The sequence below is a fragment of the Mizuhopecten yessoensis genome, unplaced genomic scaffold (assembly GCF_002113885.1).
Source record: "Mizuhopecten yessoensis strain PY_sf001 unplaced genomic scaffold, ASM211388v2 scaffold715747, whole genome shotgun sequence".
Classification (NCBI taxonomy): Eukaryota; Metazoa; Mollusca; class Bivalvia; order Pectinida; family Pectinidae; genus Mizuhopecten; species Mizuhopecten yessoensis.
Window position 1 is genome coordinate 8,055 of NW_018479771.1, and position 23,562 is coordinate 31,616.

At 43.6% G+C, this 23,562-nt stretch overlaps 2 protein-coding genes and 1 long non-coding RNA gene across 3 annotated transcripts in view; 2 read left to right on the top strand and 1 right to left on the bottom strand.

Moving 5' to 3' along the window:
- LOC110441230 overlaps window positions 1-1,850 on the top strand; it is a 4,388-nt gene extending 2,538 nt beyond the window's left edge. The window contains exon 3 of the long non-coding RNA XR_002461848.1: window positions 808-1,850. This is a non-coding gene — a long non-coding RNA (uncharacterized LOC110441230). The remainder of the gene's footprint in view (window positions 1-807) is intronic.
- Window positions 1,851-4,733: 2,883 nt separating this feature from the next.
- Window positions 4,734-5,183, bottom strand: LOC110441231 (keratin-associated protein 5-1-like). Its single transcript, XM_021484337.1, has one exon. The coding sequence runs from the start codon at window positions 5,181-5,183 to the stop codon at window positions 4,734-4,736; it is 450 nt and encodes a 149-aa protein (XP_021340012.1).
- Window positions 5,184-5,241: 58 nt separating this feature from the next.
- LOC110441232 (leucine-rich repeat extensin-like protein 1) lies at window positions 5,242-16,826 on the top strand (the record flags this gene model as incomplete). The annotated part of the gene is given in 2 exon segments (XM_021484338.1): window positions 5,242-6,164; window positions 16,763-16,826. Coding segments are annotated over 2 exon segments (987 nt in total), but the record flags the coding sequence as incomplete, so codon positions are not given.
- Window positions 16,827-23,562: the final 6,736 nt, after the last annotated feature.

Sequence of the window (23,562 nt, forward strand, 5' to 3'; positions counted from 1 at the left end):
CCTACAGATTATGTTGTAACAGGTACGTACAGACGGTGTGTCGTCCTACAGATTATGTTGTAACAGGTACGTACAGACGGTGTGTCGTCCTACAGATTATGTTGTAACAGGTACGTACAGACAGAGTGTCGGTCAATAGATTATGTTGTAACAGGTACGTACAGACAGTGTTTCGACCTACAGATTGTGTTGTAACAGGTACGTACAGACAGTGTGTCGTCCTACAGATTGTGTTGTAACAGGTACGTACAGACAGTGTGTCAGTCAATAGATAGTGTTGTAACCGGTACGTACAGACAGTGTGTCGTCCTACAGATTGTGTTGTAACAGGGACGTACAGACAGTGTGTCGGTAAATCGATAGTGTTTTAACAGGTACGTACAGACAGTGGGTCGGTAAATAGATAGTGTTGTTACAGGTACGTACAGACAGTGTGTCGGGAAATAGATAGTGTTGTAACAGGTACGTACAGACAGTGTGTCGGTAAATCGATAGTGTTTGAACAGGTACGTACAGACAGTGTGTCGGTAAATAGATAGTGTTGTAACAAGTACGTACATTCACCTGGTAATGTTGATTGTAGGTTGGAATGTTTCCTACAGATATCTTGGATATCTTGATCATTTAAACTTTGATGAAAATGTGCAATTTGTTTTTTGTCACAATAGTTATGAAATCTTGGTGATATATAATATGCCTATTGAATAATAACATGAAACATTACAAATGTATTATTTTAACAAGTTAAAGTTTATAACAACTTCAGATAATTCATATTACCATCAGCCATGATTTTTGCTGTTTCAGGTAGCGTAAACCACACTTGGGACCGTACACCAGAAGATCTCAAAATATGACATTAATGAAACTGATTCTACACCGGTGATTTACTGCTGATTATATGTAAACTCTGTATATCTGGAACCATAAACAATCACATAATACTCGTAAATCGCCTGTCTAAAGGCATATCAAATATCAACTAGCAACCCACCAGTGGCAAATAAACAGCGAAGATGGTCTTAACGGTGGTAGGATTTCCCTACATGACTAACTTTATTTTCGCTGCTATCAATGAGAACTGTCTGTTGATAAGTATAAGTAGGTTCGACCTCACTCTCACCCAAGAAGTTTGTCTAGAATACGTCACTGGTATTAAGATGATAATAGGGAGAACAGTCCGTTATAGCTAACCATTGTTATTATACAGGTTTCTAACGATAACTTGAATATTCTGTGGAGAATTAAATATTGTCAGTGTTTAGTAACCGTACAATGTAAAACTAATACAATACACATTGTTTCTAAAGATAGAAACAGATTTATTTTAATTTTTAAAGAAATTGTTTATAAAATGTCTTTATGAAAATTGACCGGCTATCACCGGATGTACCGGTACATTTTATATGACCCTCTTAAACAGACAAGAAACTTTCTTTTTGTCTTAACTGTAAATTATTGAAGTGTTGCCGATTAAATTTATTTTTAATTTGTATTAAGCAGCAATTACAAGGTATAAAAACAATCGAACAAAAGGATAACGTTCATTGATTTCCTTTATTTGTATTATTTATTCCATATTCGATATGCTCACAAATAAATCTCCGATTATAGTACGTAGCCCTCCTCATTTAAGCGGAATTAGCATTCACGTACCACCTTAGTACGGGCATGAACCTAGAATGGTACTAAATGCTTATACAGTTTTAAATATCTCATATCTGTTTTAAGATGTTAAAAGCATATCAGATGCATTAATAAGGTTTATTTCCAGTCATTTCTGTACACAAATGGAAATAGAAACCAGAAGAAAAATATTTAATTTTGTTGAATAATATTAAAATGGTTACACTACTACTTTGAGTTTGTTCCTGTTCATTTTTCTCCATCGAAACGTTGTCAAGGTCGGTTGAGTCGTCCACTAGTATATAGATCATGTGAAAAGTCGAGTTACAAGTCTGCTTACAAAGAAAAAATGGCATTTAATTTGCTGGTAACTTTAAGTCTCCTAGCTTCGAGGAAAGTATCTGTTTTAATCGTTAAGTTAACCCGTTTCATTATTTTATCAAATGTTGTGCCTATTTTTAATGTTTATGCGCTGATTGTACATAAAAGGCATTTTGGGATAAGCATGCAACTTGGCATAGCTATTGGTTATATAATGATAAATAGTTTGTGAAAGTGTCATACGTATCCCACAATGATATTTTACTTAAAACACTGTTTTCTTTTGCTATACACGGACTAAAGTGCACCTCCTGCTCAACACCAAATATTTCCATCTCAACCACTCTCTCTCACACACTCTTCCCCACAGCCACTCTCCCCCATACACTCTTCTCCACAGCCACTCTACCCATACACTCTTCCCCACAGCCACTCTCCCCATACACACCTCCCCATAGCCACTCTCCCCATACACTCTTCCCCACAGCCACTCTGTCTCACACACTCTTCCCCACAACCACTCTCCCCCATACACTCTTCCCCACCGCCACTCTCCCCATACACTCTTCCCCACAGACACTCTCCCCCTACACTCTTCCCCACAAACACTCTCCCCCATACACACTTCTCCACAGCCACTGTCCCCCATACACTCTTCCCCACAACCACTCTCTCTCACACTCTCCCCATACACACCTCCCCATAGCCCCTCTCCCCATACACTCTTCCCCACAACCCCCCTCCCCATACACACTTCCCCACAGCCACTCTCCCCCATACACCCTTCCCCACAGCCACTCTCCCCATACACTCTTCCCCCCGGCCACTCTCCCCATACACACTTCCCCACAACCACTCTCCCCATACACTCTTCCCCACAGCCACTCTCCCTCACACACTCTTCCCCACAACTACTCTCCCCCATACACTCTTCCCCACAGCCACTATCCCCCATCCACTCTTCCCCACAGCCACTCTACCCATACCCTCTTCCCCACAGTCACTCTTCCCATACACACTTCCCGACAGCCACTCTCCCCATACACTCTTCCCCCCAGCCACTCTCTCTCACACACTCTTCCCCACAACCACTCTCCCCCATACACTCTTCCCCACAACCACTCTCCCCCATACACTCTTCCCCACCGCCACTCTCCCCATACACTCTTCCCCACAGCCACCCTCCCCATCCGCTCTTCCCCCCGGCCACTCGCCCCATACACACTTCCCCACAACCACTCTCCCTATACACTCTTCCCCACAGCCACTGTCCCCATACACACTTCCCCACAACCACTCTCCCCATACACACTTCCCCACAACCACTCTCCCTATACACTCTTCCCCACAGCCACTCTCCCCCTACACTCTTCCCCACAAACACTCTCCCCCATACACACTTCTCCACAGCCACTGTCCCCCATACACTCTTCCCCACAACCACTCTCCCCCATACACTCTTCCCCACAAGCACTCTCCCCCATACACTCTTCCCCACAGCCAGCCACTCTCCCCATACACACTTTTCCACAGCCACTCTCCCCATACACACTTCCCCACAGCCCCTCCCCCCATACACACTTCCCCACAACCACTCTCCCTATACACTCTTCCCCACAGCCACTGTCCCCATACACACTTCCCCACAACCACTCTCCCCATACACTCTTCCCCACAGCCACCCTCCCCATCCGCTCTTCCCCCCGGCCACTCGCCCCATACACACTTCCCCACAACCACTCTCCCCATACACTCTTCCCCACAGACACTCTCCCCCTACACTCTTCCCCACAAACACTCTCCCCCATACACACTTCTCCACAGCCACTCTCTCTCACACACTCTTCCCCACAACCCCTCTCCCCCATACACTCTTCCCCACAACCACTCTCCCCCATACACTCTTCCCCACAACCACTCTCCCCATACACTCTTCCCCACAGCCACTCTCCCCATACACTCTTCCCCAAAAACACTCTCCCCCATACACTCTTCTCCACAGCCACTCTCTCTCACACACTCTTCCCCACAACCACTCTCCCTCATACACTCTTCCCCACAAACACTCTCCCCCATACACTCAGCCCCACAGCCACTCTGTCTCACACACTCTTCCCCACAACCACTCTCCCCCATACACTCTTCCCCCCAGCCACTCCCTCTCACACACTCTTCCCCACAGACACTCTCTCCCATACACCCTTCCCCACAGCCACTCTCTCTCACACACTCTTCCCCACAGACACTCTCTCCCATACACCCTTCCCCACAGCCACTCTCCCCATACACACTTCCCCACGGCCACTCTCCCCATACCCTCTTCCCCACAAACACTCTCCCCCATACACTCTTCCCCACAGCCACTCTCCCCATACACTCTTCAACACAGCCACTCTCCCCATACACTTTTACCAACAGCCACTCTCCCCATACACTCTTCCCCACGAACACTCTCCCCCATACACTCTTCCCCACAGCCACTCTCTCTCATACACTCTTCCCCACAACGACTCTCCCCCATACACTCTTCCCCACAACCACTCTCTCTCACACACTCTTCCCCACAGACACTCTCCCCCATACACTCTTCCCCACAACCCCTCTCCCCCATACACACTTCCCCACGGCCACTCTATCTCACACACTCTTCCCCACAGACACTCTCCCCATACACTCTTCCCCACAAACCCTCCCCCCCATACACTCTTCCCCACAGCCACTCTCTCTCATACCCTCTTCCCCACAACGACTCTCCCCCATACACTCTTCCCCACAACAACTCTCTCTCACACACTCTTCCCCACAGACACTCCCCCAATACACTCTTCCCCACAGCCACTTTCTCTCACACACTCTTCCCCACAACCACTCTCCCCCAAACACTCTTCCCCACAACCACTCTCCCTCATACACTTTCCCCCACAAACACTCTCCCCCATACACACTTCTCCACAGCCACTCTCCCCATACATTCTTCCCCACAGCCACTCTCCCCATACACCCTTCCCCACGGCCCCTCTCCCCATACACTCTTCCCCACAGCCACTCTCCACATACACACTTCCCCACAACCACTCTCCCCTCATACACTTTCCCCCACAAACACTCTCCCCCATACACACTTCTCCCCAGCCACTCTCTCTCACACACTCTTCCCCACAGACACACTCCCCCATACACTCTTCCCCACAACCACTCTCCTTCATACACTCTTCCCCACAAACACTCTCCCCCATACACACTTCCCCACAGCCACTCTCCCCATACACTCTTCTCCACAGCCACCCACCCCATACACTCTTCTCCACAGCCACTCTCCCCATACATTCTTCTTTCTCTCACACACTCTTCCCCACAACCACTCTCCCCCATACACCCTTCCCCACGGCCACTCCCCCCATACACTCTTCCCCACAGCCACTCTCCCTCACACACTCTTCCCCACAAACACTCTCCCCCATACACTCTTCCCCACAGCCACTCCCCCCATACACTCTTCTCCACAGCCACTCTCCCCATACACACTTCTCCACAGCCACTCTCCCCCATACACTCTTCCCCACAGCCACTCCCCCCATACACTCTTCTCCACAGCCACTCTCCCCATACATTCTTCTTTCTCTCACACACTCTTCCCCACAACCACTCTCCCCCAAACACTCTTCCCCACAACCCCTCTCCCTCATACACTTTCCCCCACAAACACTCTCCCCCATACACACTTCTCCACAGCCACTCTCCCCCATACACTCTTCCCCACAACCACTATCCTTCATACACTCTTCCCCACAAACACTCTCCCCCATACACACTTCCCCACAGCCACTCTCCCCCATACACTCTTCCCCACAACCACTCTCCCCCATACACTTTCCCCCACAAACACTCTCCCCCATACACACTTCTCCACAGCCACTCTCCCCATACATTCTTCTTTCTCTCACACACTCTTCCCCACAACCACTCTCCCCCAAACACTCTTCCCCCCAACCACTCTCCCTCATACACTTTCCCCCACAAACTCTCTCCCCCATACACACTTCTCCACAGCCACTCTCTCTCACACACTCTTCCCCACAGCCACTCTCCCATACACTCTTCCCCACAGCCACTCTTCCCCATACACTCTTCCCCACAGCCACTCTCTCCATACACTCTTCCCCACAGCCACTCTCTCTCACACACTTTTCCCCACAGCCACTATCCCTCATACACTCGTCCCCACAAACACTCTCCCCCATCCCCACTTCTCCACAGCCACTCTCTCTCACACACTCTTCCCCACAGACACTCCCCCAATACACTCTTCCCCACAGCCACTTTCTCTCACACACTCTTCCCAACAACCACTCTCCCCCAAACACTCTTCCCCACAACCAATCTCCCTCATACACTTTCCCCCACAAACACTCTCCCCCATACACTCTTCCCCACAAACACTCTCCCCCATACACACTTCTCCACAGCCACTCTCTCTCACACATTCTTCCCCACAGCCACTCTCCCCATACACCCTTCCCCACAGCCACTCTTCCCATACACTCTTCCCCACAGCCACTCTCCCCCATACACTCTTCCCCACAGCCACTCTCCCCATACACTCTTCTCCACAGCCACTCACCCCATACACTCTTCTCCACAGCCACTCTCCCCATACATTCTTCCCCACAGCCACTCTCCACATACACACTTCCCCACAACCACTCTCCCCATACACTCTTCCCCACAGCCACTCCCCCCATACACTCTTCCCCACAGCCACTCTCCCCATACACTCTTCTCCACAGCTACTCTCCCCATACACACTTCCCCACAACCACTCTCCCGATACACACTTCCCCACAGCCACTCTCCCCATACAAACTTCCCCACAGCCACTCTCCCCATACACACTTCCCCCCAGCCACTCTCCCCATACACACTTCCCCACAGCTACTCTCCCCATACACACTTCCCCACAGCCACTCTCCCCATACACACTTCCCCACAGCCACTCTCCCCATACACACTTCTCCACAACCACTCTCCAGATACACACTTCCCCACAGCCACTCTCCCCATACACACTTCCCCACAACCACTCTCCCCATACACTCTTCTCCACAGCTACTCTCCCCATACACACTTCCCCACAGCCACTCTCCCCATACACACTTCTCCACAACCACTCTCCCCATACACACTTCCCCACAGCCACTCTCCCCATACACACTTCCCCACAGCCACTCTCCCCATACACACTTCTCCACAACCACTCTCCCCATACACACTTCCCCACAGCCACTCTCCCCATACACACTTCCTCACAGCCACTCTCCCCATACACACTTCCCGACAGCCAATCTCCCCCATACACTCTTCCCCACAGCCACTCTCCCAATACACACTTCCCCACAGCCACTCTCCCTCACACACTCTTCCCCACAGCCACTCTCCCCATAAACACTTCCCCACAGACACTCTCCCCATACACACTTCCCCACAGCCACTCTCTCTCACACACTCTTACCCCACAGCCACTCTCCCCATACACACTTCCCCACAGCCACTCTTCCCCTACACTCTTCCCCCCAGCCACTCTCCCCATAAACACTTCCCCACAACCACTCTCCCCATCCACTCTTCCCCACAGCCACTCTCCCCATCCACACTTCCCTACAACCACTCTCCCCATACTCTCTTCCCCACAGCCACTCTCCCCATACCCACTTCCCCACAGCCACTCTCCCCATACACGCTTCCCCACAGCCACTCTCCCCATACACGCTTCCCCACAGCCACTCTCCCCATACACGCTTCCCCACAGCCACTTTCTCCATACACACTTCCCCAAAACCACTTTCCCCATACACACTTTCCCACAACCACTCTCCCCATACACACTTCCCCAAAGCCACTCTCCCCATACACACTTCCCCACGGACACTCTCCCCATACAACCTTTCCCACAGCCACTCTCCCCATACACTCTTCAACCCAGCCACTCTCCCCATACACTCTTACCCACAGCCACTCTCCCCATACACTCTTCCACACAGCCACTCTCCCCATACACTCTTACCCACAGCCACTCTCCCCATACACTCTTCAACCCAGCCACTCTCCCCATACACTCTTACCCACAGCCACTCTCCCCATACACTCTTCAACCCAGCCACTCTCCCCATACACTCTTACCCACAGCCACTCTCCCCATACACTCTTCCACACAGCCACTCTCCCCATACACTCTTACCCACAGCCACTCTCCCCATACACTCTTCAACCCAGCCACTCTCCCCATACACTCTTACCCACAGCCACTCTCCCCATACACTCTTCAACCCAGCCACTCTCCCCATACACTCTTACCCACAGCCACTCTCCCCATACACTCTTCCACACAGCCACTCTCCCCATACACTCTTACCCACAGCCACTCTCCCCATACACTCTTCCACACAGCCACTCTCCCCATACACTCTTACCCACAGCCACTCTCCCCATACACTCTTCAACCCAGCCACTCTCCCCATACACTCTTACCCACAGCCACTCTCCCCATACACTCTTCCCCAAAACCACTTTCCCCATACACACTTCCCCAAAACCACTCTCTCCATACACACTTCCCCCAAACCACTCTCCCCATACACACTTCCCCCCAACCACTCTCCCCATACACACTTCCCCACGGACACTCTCCCCATACAACCTTTCCCACAGCCACTCTCCCCATACACTCTTCCACACAGCCACTCTCCCCATACACTCTTACCCACAGCCACTCTCCCCATACACTCTTCCCCAAAACCACTTTCCCCATACACACTTCCCCAAAACCACTTTCCCCATACACACTTCCCCAAAACCACTTTCCCCATACACACTTCCCCACAATCACTCTCTCCATACACCCTTCCCCACAGCCCCTCTCTCTCACACCCTCTTACCCCACAGCCACTCTCCCCATACACATACACTCGTCCCCACAACCACTCTCCCCCATACACACTTCCCCACGGCCACTTCCCCCATACACACTTCCCCACAAACACTCTCCCTCACACACTCTTCCCCACAGCCGCTCTCCCCATACACACTTCCCTACAACCACTCTCCCCATACTCTCTTCCCCACAGCCACTCTCCCCATAAACACTTCCCCACAGACCCTCTCCCCATACACACTTCCCCACAGCCACTCTTCCCCTACACTCTTCCCCCCAGCCACTCTCCCCATAAACACTTCCCCACAGCCACTCTCCCCATAAACCCTTCCCCACAGCCACTCTCCCCATAAACCCTTCCCCACAGCCACTCTCCCCATACACGCTTCCCCACAGCCACTTTCTCCATACACACTTCCCCAAAACCACTTTCCCCATACACACTTCCCCAAAACCACTCTCCCCGTACACACTTCCCCACAGCCACTCTCCCTCACACACTCTTACCCCACAGCCACTCTCCCCATACACATACACTCGTCCCCACAACCACTCTCCCCATACACACTTCCCAACAATCACTCTCTCCATACACACTTCCCCACAACCACTCTCCCCATCCACTCTTCCCCACAGCCACTCTCCCCACACACACTTCCCCACAGCCACTCTCCCCACACACACTTCCCCACAGCCACTCTCCCCATAAACACTTCCCCACAGACACTCTCCCAATACACACTTCCCCACAGCCACTCTCTCCATACACACTTCCCCAAAACCACTCTCCCCGTACACACTTCCCCACAGTCACTCTCCCCATACACACTTCCCCACGGCTACTCTCCCCATACACTCTTCCCCACAAACACTCTCCCCCATACACACTTCTCCACAGCCACTCTCTCTCACACCCTCTTACCCCACAGCCACTCTCCCCATACACATACACTCGTCCCCACAACCACTCTCCCCATACACACGTCCAATTCGACGTCCTTGAGCAAGGAGTGTCCTTACCTATCATACACACTTCCCCACGGCCACTCTCCCCATACACTCTTCCCCACAAACACTCTCCCCCATACACTCTTCCCCACAACCACTCTCCCTCATACACTCTTCCCCACGGCCACTTTCCCCATACACACTTCCCCACAAACCCTCTCCCTCACACACTCTTCCCCACAGCCACTCTCCCCACACACACTTCCCCACAGCCACTCTCCCCGTACACACTTCCCCACAGCCACTCTCCCTCACACACTCTTCCCCACAGCCACTCTCCCCACACACACTTCCCCACAGCCACTCTCCCCATAAACCCTTCCCCACAGCCACTCTCCCCATAAACACTTCCCCACAACCACTCTCCCCATCCACTCTTCCCCACAGCCACTCTCCCCACACACACTTCCCCACAGCCACTCTCCCCATACACACATCCCCACAACCACTCTCCCCATACACACTTCCCCCCAGCCCCTCTCTCCCACACCCCCTTACCCCACAGCCACTCTCCCCATACACACATCCCCACAACCACTCTCCCCATACACACCTCCAATTCGACGTCCTTGAGCAAGGAGTGTCCTTACCTATCATACACACTTCCCCACGGCCACTCTCCCCATACACTCTTCCCCAAAACCACTTTCCCCATACACACTTTCCCACAACCACTCTCTCCATACACACTTCCTCAAAACCACTCTCCCCATACACACTTCCCCCCAGCCCCTCTCTCCCACACCCCCTTACCCCACAGCCACTCTCCCCATACACACCTCCCCACAGCCACTCTCCCCATACACTCTTCAACCCAGCCACTCTCCCCATACACTCTTACCCACAGCCACTCTCCCCATACACTCTTCCACACAGCCACTCTCCCCATACACTCTTACCCACAGCCACTCTCCCCATACACTCTTCCACACAGCCACTCTCCCCATACACTCTTACCCACAGCCACTCTCCCCATACACTCTTCAACCCAGCCACTCTCCCCATACACTCTTACCCACAGCCACTCTCCCCATACACTCTTCCCCAAAACCACTTTCCCCATACACACTTCCCCACAACCACTCTCCCCATACACTCTTCCCCACAACCACTCTCCCCATACACACGTCCAATTCGACGTCCTTGAGCAAGGAGTGTCCTTACCTATAACATCAGTATACAACTGCCTAAGTAGCAGTCTCCTATCAGAGCTGACCGTCATATTGATCGTGTAGATGAAAGTGTAGTATTTGTATACGTAACAATCACCACAAAATTAAGCTAAAAGGCCAATCAAGGTGTGCAGTTTTTCTAACATTGAATATAATACTACAACAATATATTAACTCTTGGTCATTTTAAAGGGAGATATTTGAGCGCGTTTTGAACAATTGCATATAAATTATGTTTAAAATAGGAAAGAAAAACATTAAAATATGATATATTTTGGCTAATTCCAAGTTGAGTAAGATGTTAGGTAACTCTGTATTGCTTAATTCTATATAAGGTTGACCAATTACAGTTAACCCTCGCGACTACCGCTACTTGTCCCTATAATTATCGCTACCAGTATTGATTACTACTCAGATCAACGGTCTTACAGACTATCTCCTAAAATGCATTATTTTATTGATGAGGAACGCTTTATAGACCACATAGTCTATGTGTAAATAGAATGTGTGACCCCCCCCCCCTCCTTTTCACTACAACACCACCAACATTTGCGTTGGGATTCAATCTATCCACCGTGTCTTGGAAACAATTGAGATTGTGACGTGCACAGGGTCCGTAACATATGTTACGGCACGATTTCTCACCCTGACACGACTTCCTACCCGGGTGAGAAATCGTGCAAAATTGCTGCGTTCGCAACACAATTTCTCACCCCGACACAATTTCTCATCTCGACACGATTTCTCACCCGGCACGATTTCTCACCCCTACACAATTTCTCACCCCGACACGATTTCTCATTCCGACACAATTTCTCACCCCGACAACATTTCTCACCCCGACAAAATTTCTCACCCCGACACAATTTCTCCACCCGACACGATTTCTCACCCCGACACGATTTCTCACCCCAACTCTATATCTCAATAAGGGTATTGTCTGATTATGAGAAGTTCTTTTTTTACACAACCAATACAATGTGACGTTTCGACGACTAGTACGATATGTACACTGTCAGCTTCATCAGACAAATGACCAATAAAGCGTATGCACACAAAGGTGTAAAATGTGTACGAGTTGTCCATAAAATCGATGTGGATTTCAGCTACGCTGGAAACGTATGTACAATAGTTGTTATATATGTACCAAAATGACTCAATTCAGCTACGCTTTGTAAACACTTGGTCATAGAAGTGCGAGAGTCTTTAAGCCCCCTCGTCTCGATTTAGAACTGGCCCACTGCGGCGTATCTAGATGGCTTCCTTTATCTGCTGCTTGAACAGATTGCCCTCTCTGTCCAAAACTTTGGAGTTATCCCAGTCAATCACATTGTTTTTCTGTGTGGCATGGTCTGTGATTGCCAAAGGTCAAGTGGTCATCCCGTATATAAAGGGTACATCCGAAACCAACCGGAGGATATATCGCGGTCATGGCATAGCAACAGCCATGAAGCCCCACAAGACGCTTCGCAATACCCTAGTACACCCTAATGATAAAACACCTAAAGAAAACGTCACAGAATGCGTATACAAAATCGGATGCAAAAACTGCGACGCGTCGTATATTGGAGAGACTGCAAGACGATTTGGGGTCCACTTTGGTGAACACCGGAAAGACACAGAAATCCAAAAAGGTAGGAAATTCACCAGATCTGAAAGAAAACAGTCAGAGTCCCAGATAAATACATCGGCGAGCACAGACCATGCCACACAGAAAAACAATGTGATTGACTGGGACAACTCCATAGTTTTGGACAGAGAGAGCAATCTATTCAAGTGGCAGATAAAGGAAGCCATCTGGATACGCCGCAGTGGGCCAGTTCTAAATCGAGACGAGGGGCCTCGAAGACTCTCGCACATCTATGACCAAGTGTTTACAAAGCGTAGCTGAATTGAGTCATTTCGGTACATATATAACAACTACTGTATATACGTTTCCAATGTAGCCGAAATCGACATCGATTTTACGGACAACTCGTACACATTTTACATCTTTGTGTACACACGCTTCATTGGTCATTTGTCTGATGAAGGTGACAGTGTACATATTGTACAGGTCATCAAAACGTCACATAGAAAATTGTATTGGTTGTGTTAAAAAGAACTTCTCATAATCCATACTTACCAACCTAAAGAAAATGTTTAGAAAATGGATTGTCTGATTGACCTCGCAATCAAAGTCCTGTAAGCTTGATCCACTGCCTACAGACCTATTAAAGCATGTCTTGAAGCACTGCTTCCTTTGATTACCTCAAGCATGAACACATCATTGGCTGGGTCAAAGGTTCCATTATGTTTCAAGAAGCCACATGTCAGACCATTGTTAAAGAAGCCTGGAATGGACGAGGAGGAGTTGAAAAACTACCGCCCAGTTTCAAATTTGCCTTTTCTGTCTAAGATCTTGGAGAAGGTTGTGTCCCGGCGTTTAGAGGTTCATCTCCATGCAAACAGTCTCCATGACAACATGCAATCGGTCTACCGCATGGGACACTACTGAGACGGCCCTCCTACGTGTACATAGTGATATAGCTTCTGCATTGGATAACAAGTGCAGAGCGGTGCTTGTCATGCTGGACTTGTCAGCTGCATTTTTACGTCATCGACCATGGCATACTTTATAAACGTCTGGAATACTCTTATGGAGTGACTGATACCGCACTATGCTGGATACAGTCTTACCTGAGTGAACGACGACAGTGTGTTGCCATCGGATCTTCCACCTCACATGACAAATTACTAGATTTCGGGGTTCCTCAAGGGTCGGTGTTAGGACCACGAAAATATTGTATGTACTCCAAACCGATTGGAGAGATTTGTCGTCGCCATAGCCTTCGCTATCATTGCTATGCTGATGACACACACATTTACATGGTCATAAAACCACAGGACAGTTGGAATACAGTCTCAGAAAGTCTGGAAGCTTGTCTGACAGATATCAGTATCTGGATGAACGCCAACATGCTTAAACTTAATCAGGAAAAGACGGAACTAATCGTCTTTTCCCCAAAGTGTCAGCAAACAATGGCTCTCCAGCTCAAGGTTGGTGCCAGAACTATTGAGACTGTTCCAGCTGTTAAAAACCTAGGGGTATACTTTGACAGTTCTCTGAACATGGAGAAACAAGTGAACGCGATTGCCAAATCCTGTTACTACCAGATCAGGAACATCGGCTGTATTCGGCAGTTTCTAACTGCAGATGCATGCAAGATTTTGGTGCATTCACTTGTTACCTCTCGGTTGGATTATGGTAACGCCCTGCTCTGTGGTATATCTGACAAACTAACTAGTCGTCTGCAGAGGGTCCAGAACACTGCAGCACGGCTAGTTACTCGTACTCGAAAGAGAGAGCACATCACACCTGCGCTTTATTCGTTGCACTGGTTACCTGTACGATACAGGTCGCAGTACAAAATTCTGGTATACACATACAAGGCACTGAATGGAACAGCTCCTCAGTACCTACAGGAGCTTGTTACCCTGTATCAGCCGTCACGATCACTGCAGTCGGAGTCAGAATCTTTGTTGTGTGTCCCAAAATCTCGTACTGTGACCTACGGAAACAGATGCTTTGGAAGGGTTTCGGCTACGTTGTGGAATAGCTTACCATCTGCAATTAGAAAGTCCAATACCCTGGCAAAGTTCAAGAGGGACATCAAAACTCACCTCTTCACGTCTGCATTTTAGAATATTTGGAAAGACGTTATGTAAAAACCATCCTTTTATTTGTTCAATTATGTGCACATTGCTTGTTAAATGTATGAAAGTGATTGCAAGCCTTTGTTATTTTTTCGTTTTCACAATTATAACCATTACTATTATCCATATGTTGTAAAGTGCTTTAGAGTAATTTTACAATATTATATAGGGCGCTATATAAATTTTGTATATTATTATATTATTATCATTATCATTATTTTACAACAATAAAATAGCTAGTTCAAGTTCTTTATTAACTTTAAGTCTTACGACTTATCAGTGTAAACATATAATAAACAGGATATTTACATATGTACAAAAAGTCCCATTGGTGCTTATTTGCCTCTATCAGATACTTTCCAAGATTACATAATTCTTTAATATTCTGTGTATTAAGAAGTAATTGAACAAGTGTACATACACTAGGGATATTTCTATATTTACATTTTAAATACATCCGTCTTAAATCAGTATATCTTGTGCAAACTATAACAAAAATAAACTCGTCTTCTATGTCATTAAGATAACACTTTGTACATAATCTATTAGTTCTAACAGTGCCAACATAACGCCCAGATTCAATGTTTAATTTGTGAGCTGACAGCCTAAGTCAAGCAATGTATTTCCTATAACCGATATTAACTGATTTTGTAAGATACGATTGTAGTCAAACTGTATTGTTTAATTTTTTGTAAAGCTTTAAGACATACGTGTAATTAAACTGTATCCCTGTTGATTAAAAATTTCAAATAATCTTAATAATTAAGAAAGTGAAATTGTTTCCATTCCGAGCGTCCCAGATATATCCTAATCGATACAATTCATCTTTTGTTTCACAGACCCATGTATCCTTGATTAGCAGCATATTTTCATAACAGAATTTCAAAAGACAGTTTTCGGTATTGAGCAATTTAAACCAACATTTAAATATTTTAAGTGTCCTTGTTACATGCAATGGATAACGGCCTAATTCGAAATATACCATCATATTCGGAGTTGATTTGCGCACACCTGGCACTCTTTTACAAAAATCCACATGTAGATTTTTGATGTCGGGGCCTTTATGGAATCCCCATACTTCTGATCCGTAGTTGACTATACTACTGACATAAGTATCAAACACTGCTAATTGAGTCTCAATATTAAAAAACTGTTTTTTACATACACCCAATAATGCAAACAATGCTCTTCTTCCTTGTTCAAATATTTTTTTCTGTGTTTGTTTAAATTTTCCATTATAATTCAATAAGATTCCAAGATAGTTGAGTTCATTCACTATCTCTAACACACACCCATCGTATTCCCATTTTTCATTATCTTTTAATCTTCCCCCATTTCTAAAAACAACAATCTTGGTATTTGAAGTATTCACAGTAAGGTCCCACTTAATAGTGTAATTTAACAAAGAGTCTAGCATCTTTTGCAAACCTTGAGGTGTTTTGGCAAAGATGACAAAATTTCTCCTTGAAAACGTCCGATCTTACAATCGAAAAAATCAGAGCATACTCCGTTGTTTTTTACACAGCATCTTACATTTTTATAAAGTGATCTGATAACATTTAACATTTTACCTGCAATACATTCTTTGATCAACTTGTACCATAAATTCTGTGTATTGGTCAGGTCAAAAGCTTTGGTATAGTCAATGAAACAGCAGTATAGACGGTTTTTTACTTTTTACCGTTCGATTAATAAGGGCCTGTAAAAATCCGCTTGAATCCAAACTGAGCATCGGTTATCTTATTTTACTCGATGTCAAATTTCACCAACCTATTATTCAAGACGTAACAAGTTTACTGACAATTGAAATACCCCTTGTCAATGCTACTTGGGTCACCTTTCTTAAATACTGGAGCTATATATTTCCAACTGTTCGCATACGAGGATAATTACCTGATTTTAAAATGTTGTTGAAAAGTACAAGACAAGGTACAAAAACTTCTGAACAATGAGTAACATATTCATTCAGCATACCATCGATACCACACGCCTTATTGGATTTAAGGTTTTGAATAGCACCCTCTTTTTCATAACCTGTAATATCAGCACCAAGTTCATCAAACCCTGGAGCGTGAATGAGTATGTCATCATAATGTTTCATATACTTATTAATACCTTCATCAGTTTTTAGTCCAGAGGATGCAAGGTTACAGAAGTGTTTTTGAAATTCTTCGAAAGATATCTTCTGAGAGTCAGTTAACTTCTTCCTTTTTCTGAAGTCCTTGTAAAACCGTTTTGAGTTATATTTTCTCAGATATTCTAACATATTTCCCTGATGAAGCTGTTTCTCTACTTATTGAAATCAACTTTTTCTTTGTTAAAAAATTCCAATTCATTCATCAGTTACTTACGTAGAATTGTTTGCTAAAGGAATTACGATTGCATCCATAGTGAGGCATTAACTCCTTACTGATTACACACGCATTCAGTGAGGTACAAAAAAACGCGATAAATACCAACATATTTGCTGCGCCCGTGTAGAACAAACATACAACATCCAGCATCCGCACCAAAGTATTACGTCACAAAAACGGGAGTGACGCCATTGTGACCTCATACGGGATACTTTTACTCTAAAATTCCTGCTTTTTTAACCTATGGAAAATGCTTCTTTGTGTCGAATGTACCTGTGTTCTGTAAATCAAAGTTGTAGACAATTTGTTTTGTTATATTTAGAAATATGCAAAAAAATAAGTCGTGTCTTACACGGTCAATTTCTAATCTTGCAAACCTTAAGATGCTGTGAAAAAACTATAAAAACGATTCAACTATTTCCTTAACAATTTTATATCAAATAAATACATGCGGTTTCGTCATCTTTTGCTTCGAACACACAGAGCTGAGTCATTGATGTCTTTATTAGATATCCCTCTCTGCGTTTTCCTTAAAAGTGATTGACGTAACGCCATCATTCACTACGTAATGAATATTTTTCTTACAAATATGTGAAATTGAATAAATTTCATACATGTTATTATTAAAGCCATTGACATCAAATTAAACTCAATGCTGTGGGATGTGTTCAAATTGAAAGTAACGATATTATGCATATTTTCATCTCTCCATTAAGAAAATATCGCCTTTTCCCGCTAAAACCAGTTATGTCGTTCACTTAGCTTAGGTAAAATTATTGAAAAACTGAATCATTAAATAAAAGCCACATCCTTCAAACAAAATATGTTGGAAATTTGAGAACGGATAATTAGAAAATGTGCATAAAATGAAACCCTAAAATATTACTAATGCATATGGATGTTTTAGCTGTTATTGCGTATAAAATGCAACCATAAACATTCACGAAAAACGTTTCATTTAGTTCATAAACAAAACAAGGTAATGACGTTCGAATTAACGTTTTCGACGCAAAACAGCGTAGCGTTACATGACGGCTAGACCTTGGGAAATCAATGCTGTGCAGCGGTGTTAGGACACGCAATATAGCTAAGTTATTCTTAAAAAAGTTGAGTCAGAGAACTTGCCAATGCATTTAAGAAAACAGATGTGTCATTTCATTCGAAAGTCACAAACATGGTCATGGTATTTTTTCTTAAAAAGCCGCATTTTACGGACCTAAAGTTCCCTAATACTGTTGCTCCAATTTCTATCAACTTTTGCAGATCGTTTAGATAGATTAAGAAATTACACCAAACCAAATACAAGCAAGTGACACAGCATATTCATCTAGAAAACATATTGCGAATGAACGGTCATTTTGAGGAGAAAAAACACATTACACAAATGATATCCTGTATTTTTTGCGACTTTCAAAAACAATATCGACTTTCAAGTATCATATAATTCAAGATAACATTGTTATATAGCTTTAAAATTCAAACATCTGCAGAATGGCCCCATATTTTACTTTCAAATACTTATTAATTTAAACGCTCAGCCCGTTTACGTTACACGTTACCTTGGAATAATGGCGAATTTTGAAGTTATATCGGCGGTTATTACGTTGCACTTGAAACTTCTCTATATTTTCATGAAATATTCAGATTGTTAATTTTTTTCTGAACAAAATGGTATATAATAACATTATTTCTTATCCTTATTCAGATTTCATTAAATGCTGATGTAGCGAAATCCACGATTTTCCGTTTGTTCGTCAACATCTGACTTTACGTCACAGCATTAACGCCTACGAAGTATCTGGATGTACACCAGTTTAATGCAGAACCATTACGTACAGCATTTCGCCTAAACGAAGTCTTATTGTGACTTGGTAGTTTAGTTTAAACATATTTTATTGACAACATATTGACAAAGGGATTAGTCGGTAAGTTTTTCCAACTTATCAATTGACTTCTCCCGTAATACAGACAAATATATTAATACACAATTGTCACATGATGGTGAGAAAATAAATATGTTATTAATGAAAACGATTCATTGAGAGAGAGAGAGAGAGAGAGAGAGAGAGAGAGAGAGGGGGGGTACGGTAAAAGAAGAACCAGGAGACAGTACTGGGGTTGGAGGTTGGATAGAGAGGAGTGGGGTTGGTAGTTAGTCAAATCTACCCGATCTTCCCAGGAAATGCTGTGCAGCCTTGGCTAGTTTCATATTACCATTTGGTGAGATGTTGGGGTCACCTTTACAAAGAATATCTACGTGTATGTCGCCTTCGTACCATTCTAATTCGGTAATGAGTGTTCTTCGTAAATTAGAATAAAAAGGACAAATAAGGAAAAAATGATAACAATCTTCACAGGGATGCCCACACCCGCAATCAGCTGAACCGACTAGATTTGCTCTGAAAAGATCATAATTTAATGAGCTAGCTCGATTTCTAAGTGGACAAAGGAGTATATTTAATTTTATCGGTCCTTAGTTTACGAAATGCTTGCTAAACAAATTATTTACTATCATAAACTTTTTTACATTAGACTTAAAAGAATTAGTGAGGGTGAGTTTCTTACAGTGTTGTTCAAATTGTTCCAGAATTTTAATGTGGAAGGAAAGAAAGAATTTTTTGATAGTTGTAAACGGAAGCGCTGTTCCCGCAGTAAATGTGCATTTCGCAAATTATTTTTCGAAATATTTCCAATAAACATTGGTAATAAACAGTAAGAAATTTAGGTGCCATGGTATTTACTTTAGAATAAAACAAGGAAAGTTTCCGAGCATCTCTTCTTTTCGAAAGGGGTAACCATCCGGTTTCTTGATATAAGAAATCTGTTTTAGTGAATGTGGGCAGCCCTGTGACTATTCTTGCAGCTTCTAGAGGGATTGTTTCTAGTAACAGGGCATTTGTTTCACCGCAGTATTCCAGTAGTGGTCGAACATAAGTAAGATATAGTTTTTCTAATGTATTTCTTTTTAAAATAAGTTTTAGTTTACGAAGGGTTGCTATATATTTGGTTACTTTACTGACAATATATTCAACAGAAACATTCCATTTACAGTCGTTAGTAAGAATAACACCAAAGTGCTTATGTTGGTTAGTTATTTGAATGGGGGTATTATTAAATGTGAATGCAGGGATGAATGGAAGTTGCCGGTTTGAGATGACTAGGGCCTCAGTTTTGATAGGGTTAAAAGACATCAGCCATTCTTTGGACCAAACCTCAAGTTTTCTCAGATCAGATTGTGCATTGGATGAAATTGTGTTTCAGTCTTGGGACGAATAAGAAAGAGTGGTATCATCAGCAAAAAGTCTAGAGAGAAAGATCACAGGAAATATCATTTATGTATATAAGGAAGAAAAGAGGACCAAGAACAGAACCTTGAGGAACACCAGCTTTTATGGCCTTAAAGGAAGAAAGAGAATCATTGATAAAAACCGCCTGTTGCCTGTTTGAAAGATAACTAGTTATCCACTGAAGAAGAGGGTCAGAAATGCCATAATTATCTTATTTATGTATTAGACCTCTGTGCCAGATGCGGTCAAAGGCTTTTGAAAAATCACAAAATATTAATAGAGAATGTTCGTAATTGTCTAAAGAAGTCTATTGAATGATATAGCTCAATAAGTTGATGTGTCGTGGAATGGTTAGGTAAAAATCCTGACTGATATTTATAAAAAAGGTCATTTTCAATCAAAAAGTTATATACATGTTTATAAACCAAACGCTCAAACAGTTTTCCAATACAGCTTATCAATGAAATCGGTCTGTAATTGGAGGTAATACTTGCATCATTCGCTTTATAGATAGGCATGACATGAACGAAGACAGAGAATAATTAAAAATAATGGAAAGCGGTACAGAATCTCGCTAGATAATAATTTGAGCATTTTATGGCTAATACCGTCAGACCTGGACCCAGTTTTATTAAAGGTCGTAAGTCCACACGTAAACTGATGCCTTATTTACATGTAGAATTTTTATAATATCTTCAACTTCACTGGGAATTATATTTCTTTCGGATAAGATGGAGTCAGTCTTCCTCTCAAAAAAAGGCAATTCTTTGCCTGTATCAATTTCTGATAACGAGCACACAGAACTAAAGTAGTTATTTAAGAGTTCACATTTTCTATCGTTGTCATAAATTATTTTATTTGTAGTACCGTCTAATAACGGGGATATTTCGAAGTTATTTTTAGCTTTAAGAATATTTCGGAGAAGTTTCCAATAAATCTTAGGATTGTTGTTACTTCATAAAATATTTCTTTAGCTCTCTTAAACATATTATTTACTTTATTTCTCATGTATTTGTACTTGTTTTTGTTGCACTCACTGTTATTGTTAAACATTATTTTTTTAAGTCTATCTCTTTTCCTAATATTACGCCTTAACAATCCATTCATCCACGGTTTATCGCTATCGCGTACTAATACTACTTTTGATGGTATACATTTGACAATGGCATCAACAAATTTCTCGATAAAGAAATTGCACATTTCATTAACATTTCATAAGCTGGCAAGATTGGCCAACCAAGGGATACTACATTGTATTTATCGTATCTTTAAGTTTGTTGACATCAGCTTGGTCGTATAACCATACCTTTCTTTTAAAATCATGATCGCTAATATTTCGCTCAATTTCAATAACATCAGAAAAACACACATTAACAGTATCACTAACAATAATAGGGTCAAGAAGTATTGAGGAGGTATCGGTTTGTCTAATTGGTTCAGTTATTATATTGGTCAAATTATAGTTAGACATAATGTTAGATAGATCGCCTCTAACAGTTTTTAGAAAATCAACATTTAAATCACCTGTGATTATTATATTGGTCGTTTCTTCAAATGCAATATCAAGCGAGTGTCTCAGATGCTGCCATAAACTATCATCATTATAAGAGGGGGGGGGGGGGGCTTATATAGGTTACAAATTCTATATAATGTATTTTGAAATTTAATTTGAAACCATATAGTTTCATCGCTACCAATTTCAACATCGTTTCTCCGCTTGGCTACAGGTGATTCAGAAAAATACATAGCAACCCCACCACCAAACATGTTTCTATCCTTACGAAATGGTTCGGAGAAACCATCAATTTTAAGTTCAGAATTTGGAATAGAATTATCAAGATGGGTTTCACAAAGCATAAAATATCAACATCATCTATTAAGGAACAAATATAGTTTTCTTTGTTACGCAGACTGCGAATGTTTAAATGAAACAAACTAAGGACACTGGGAGCCGAGCTACTATTAGAATAGGGCCCCGGGTTAGGGTGGATATCACCAGCTATCAGTAAGATAATTAAGGCTGAACTGAATGGATTGCGGATGTAGTTGGACAACTGCAGTAGCAACAAATAGATCCGACAGTTAAGATTGGAGATTAATGTTTTAAACCTTTTGAAGTAATTGTTTTTAAAAACAAGGGTGACTGGTAAACATGCTAACTTACAATAGAAACTTCCTATGGCAGCCCTCGAAGCGCATAAGTCATTACCCGTCACGGAGGGTCAAAATTAAAAATCACTAAAAATTGATGGAGGTCTGCCAACGGTGACTGGGATGAACAAGAATATCCTAGGGAGGAGGCGGTAGTAGAGTCAAGAAGAGATAAGAAATAGATTAAGGAAGAAGAATAAGACACACGAAGAAAAAACAGGAAAAGAACACAAGGATCGAAAAGGCATAGAAAAAAACTTTAAACATTACTGATATGAAGCCAACAATTGGCATCAGCGATGATCGACTTTATAACTGAGTCGACCATGGTGAGGTGGGTGACAATACATTGACAGGGAAAATGGCATAATCATGGTTATTTGAGAGGAAAACATAATATAATAATAAAAATAAAATAAAAAAAATGATTAAAAAAATCACAATGTATATAATTATATCCGTGTGTGTAATTAACATAAAAAATGAAATCGTCTCGGAGATTTGCAGTTAGCACACATTGAAATTTAACAAGTAATAGTATAATGTTTCATGGTATTGCGGGTCACGAGAGGGGACAGATCCAGCACAGACGGCGTCAGTTATACACGGTTCTATTATTCACTATGCACTCAACTTGTCAAATGTCTGTGACATCCCGTCCCGTAAATCTTCCTGCTGGTCATCCCTTTCTTCCTTGAAATACATTCCACTGTGCCGTCTATGCTGGAAAAGGCCGCCCACATGATTTTTTTTTAATATGCAACGTATCGTATTATGTATATGGCACACGGTTGATGCAACAAACTCTCAAATTATATATAAATATTTACACATATATACAGGCCTACACAACTACACAGATGTGTCCACATAAGTGTATCCCATAAACGCCTACAAATTTACACCTTATTAATCAACATTATCAAAACAACACATATATCCCAATACACAAACGGCCAGTCGCCACTCATATTTACACGCCTTAATATATATATACATATAGCCACCACGCATACACT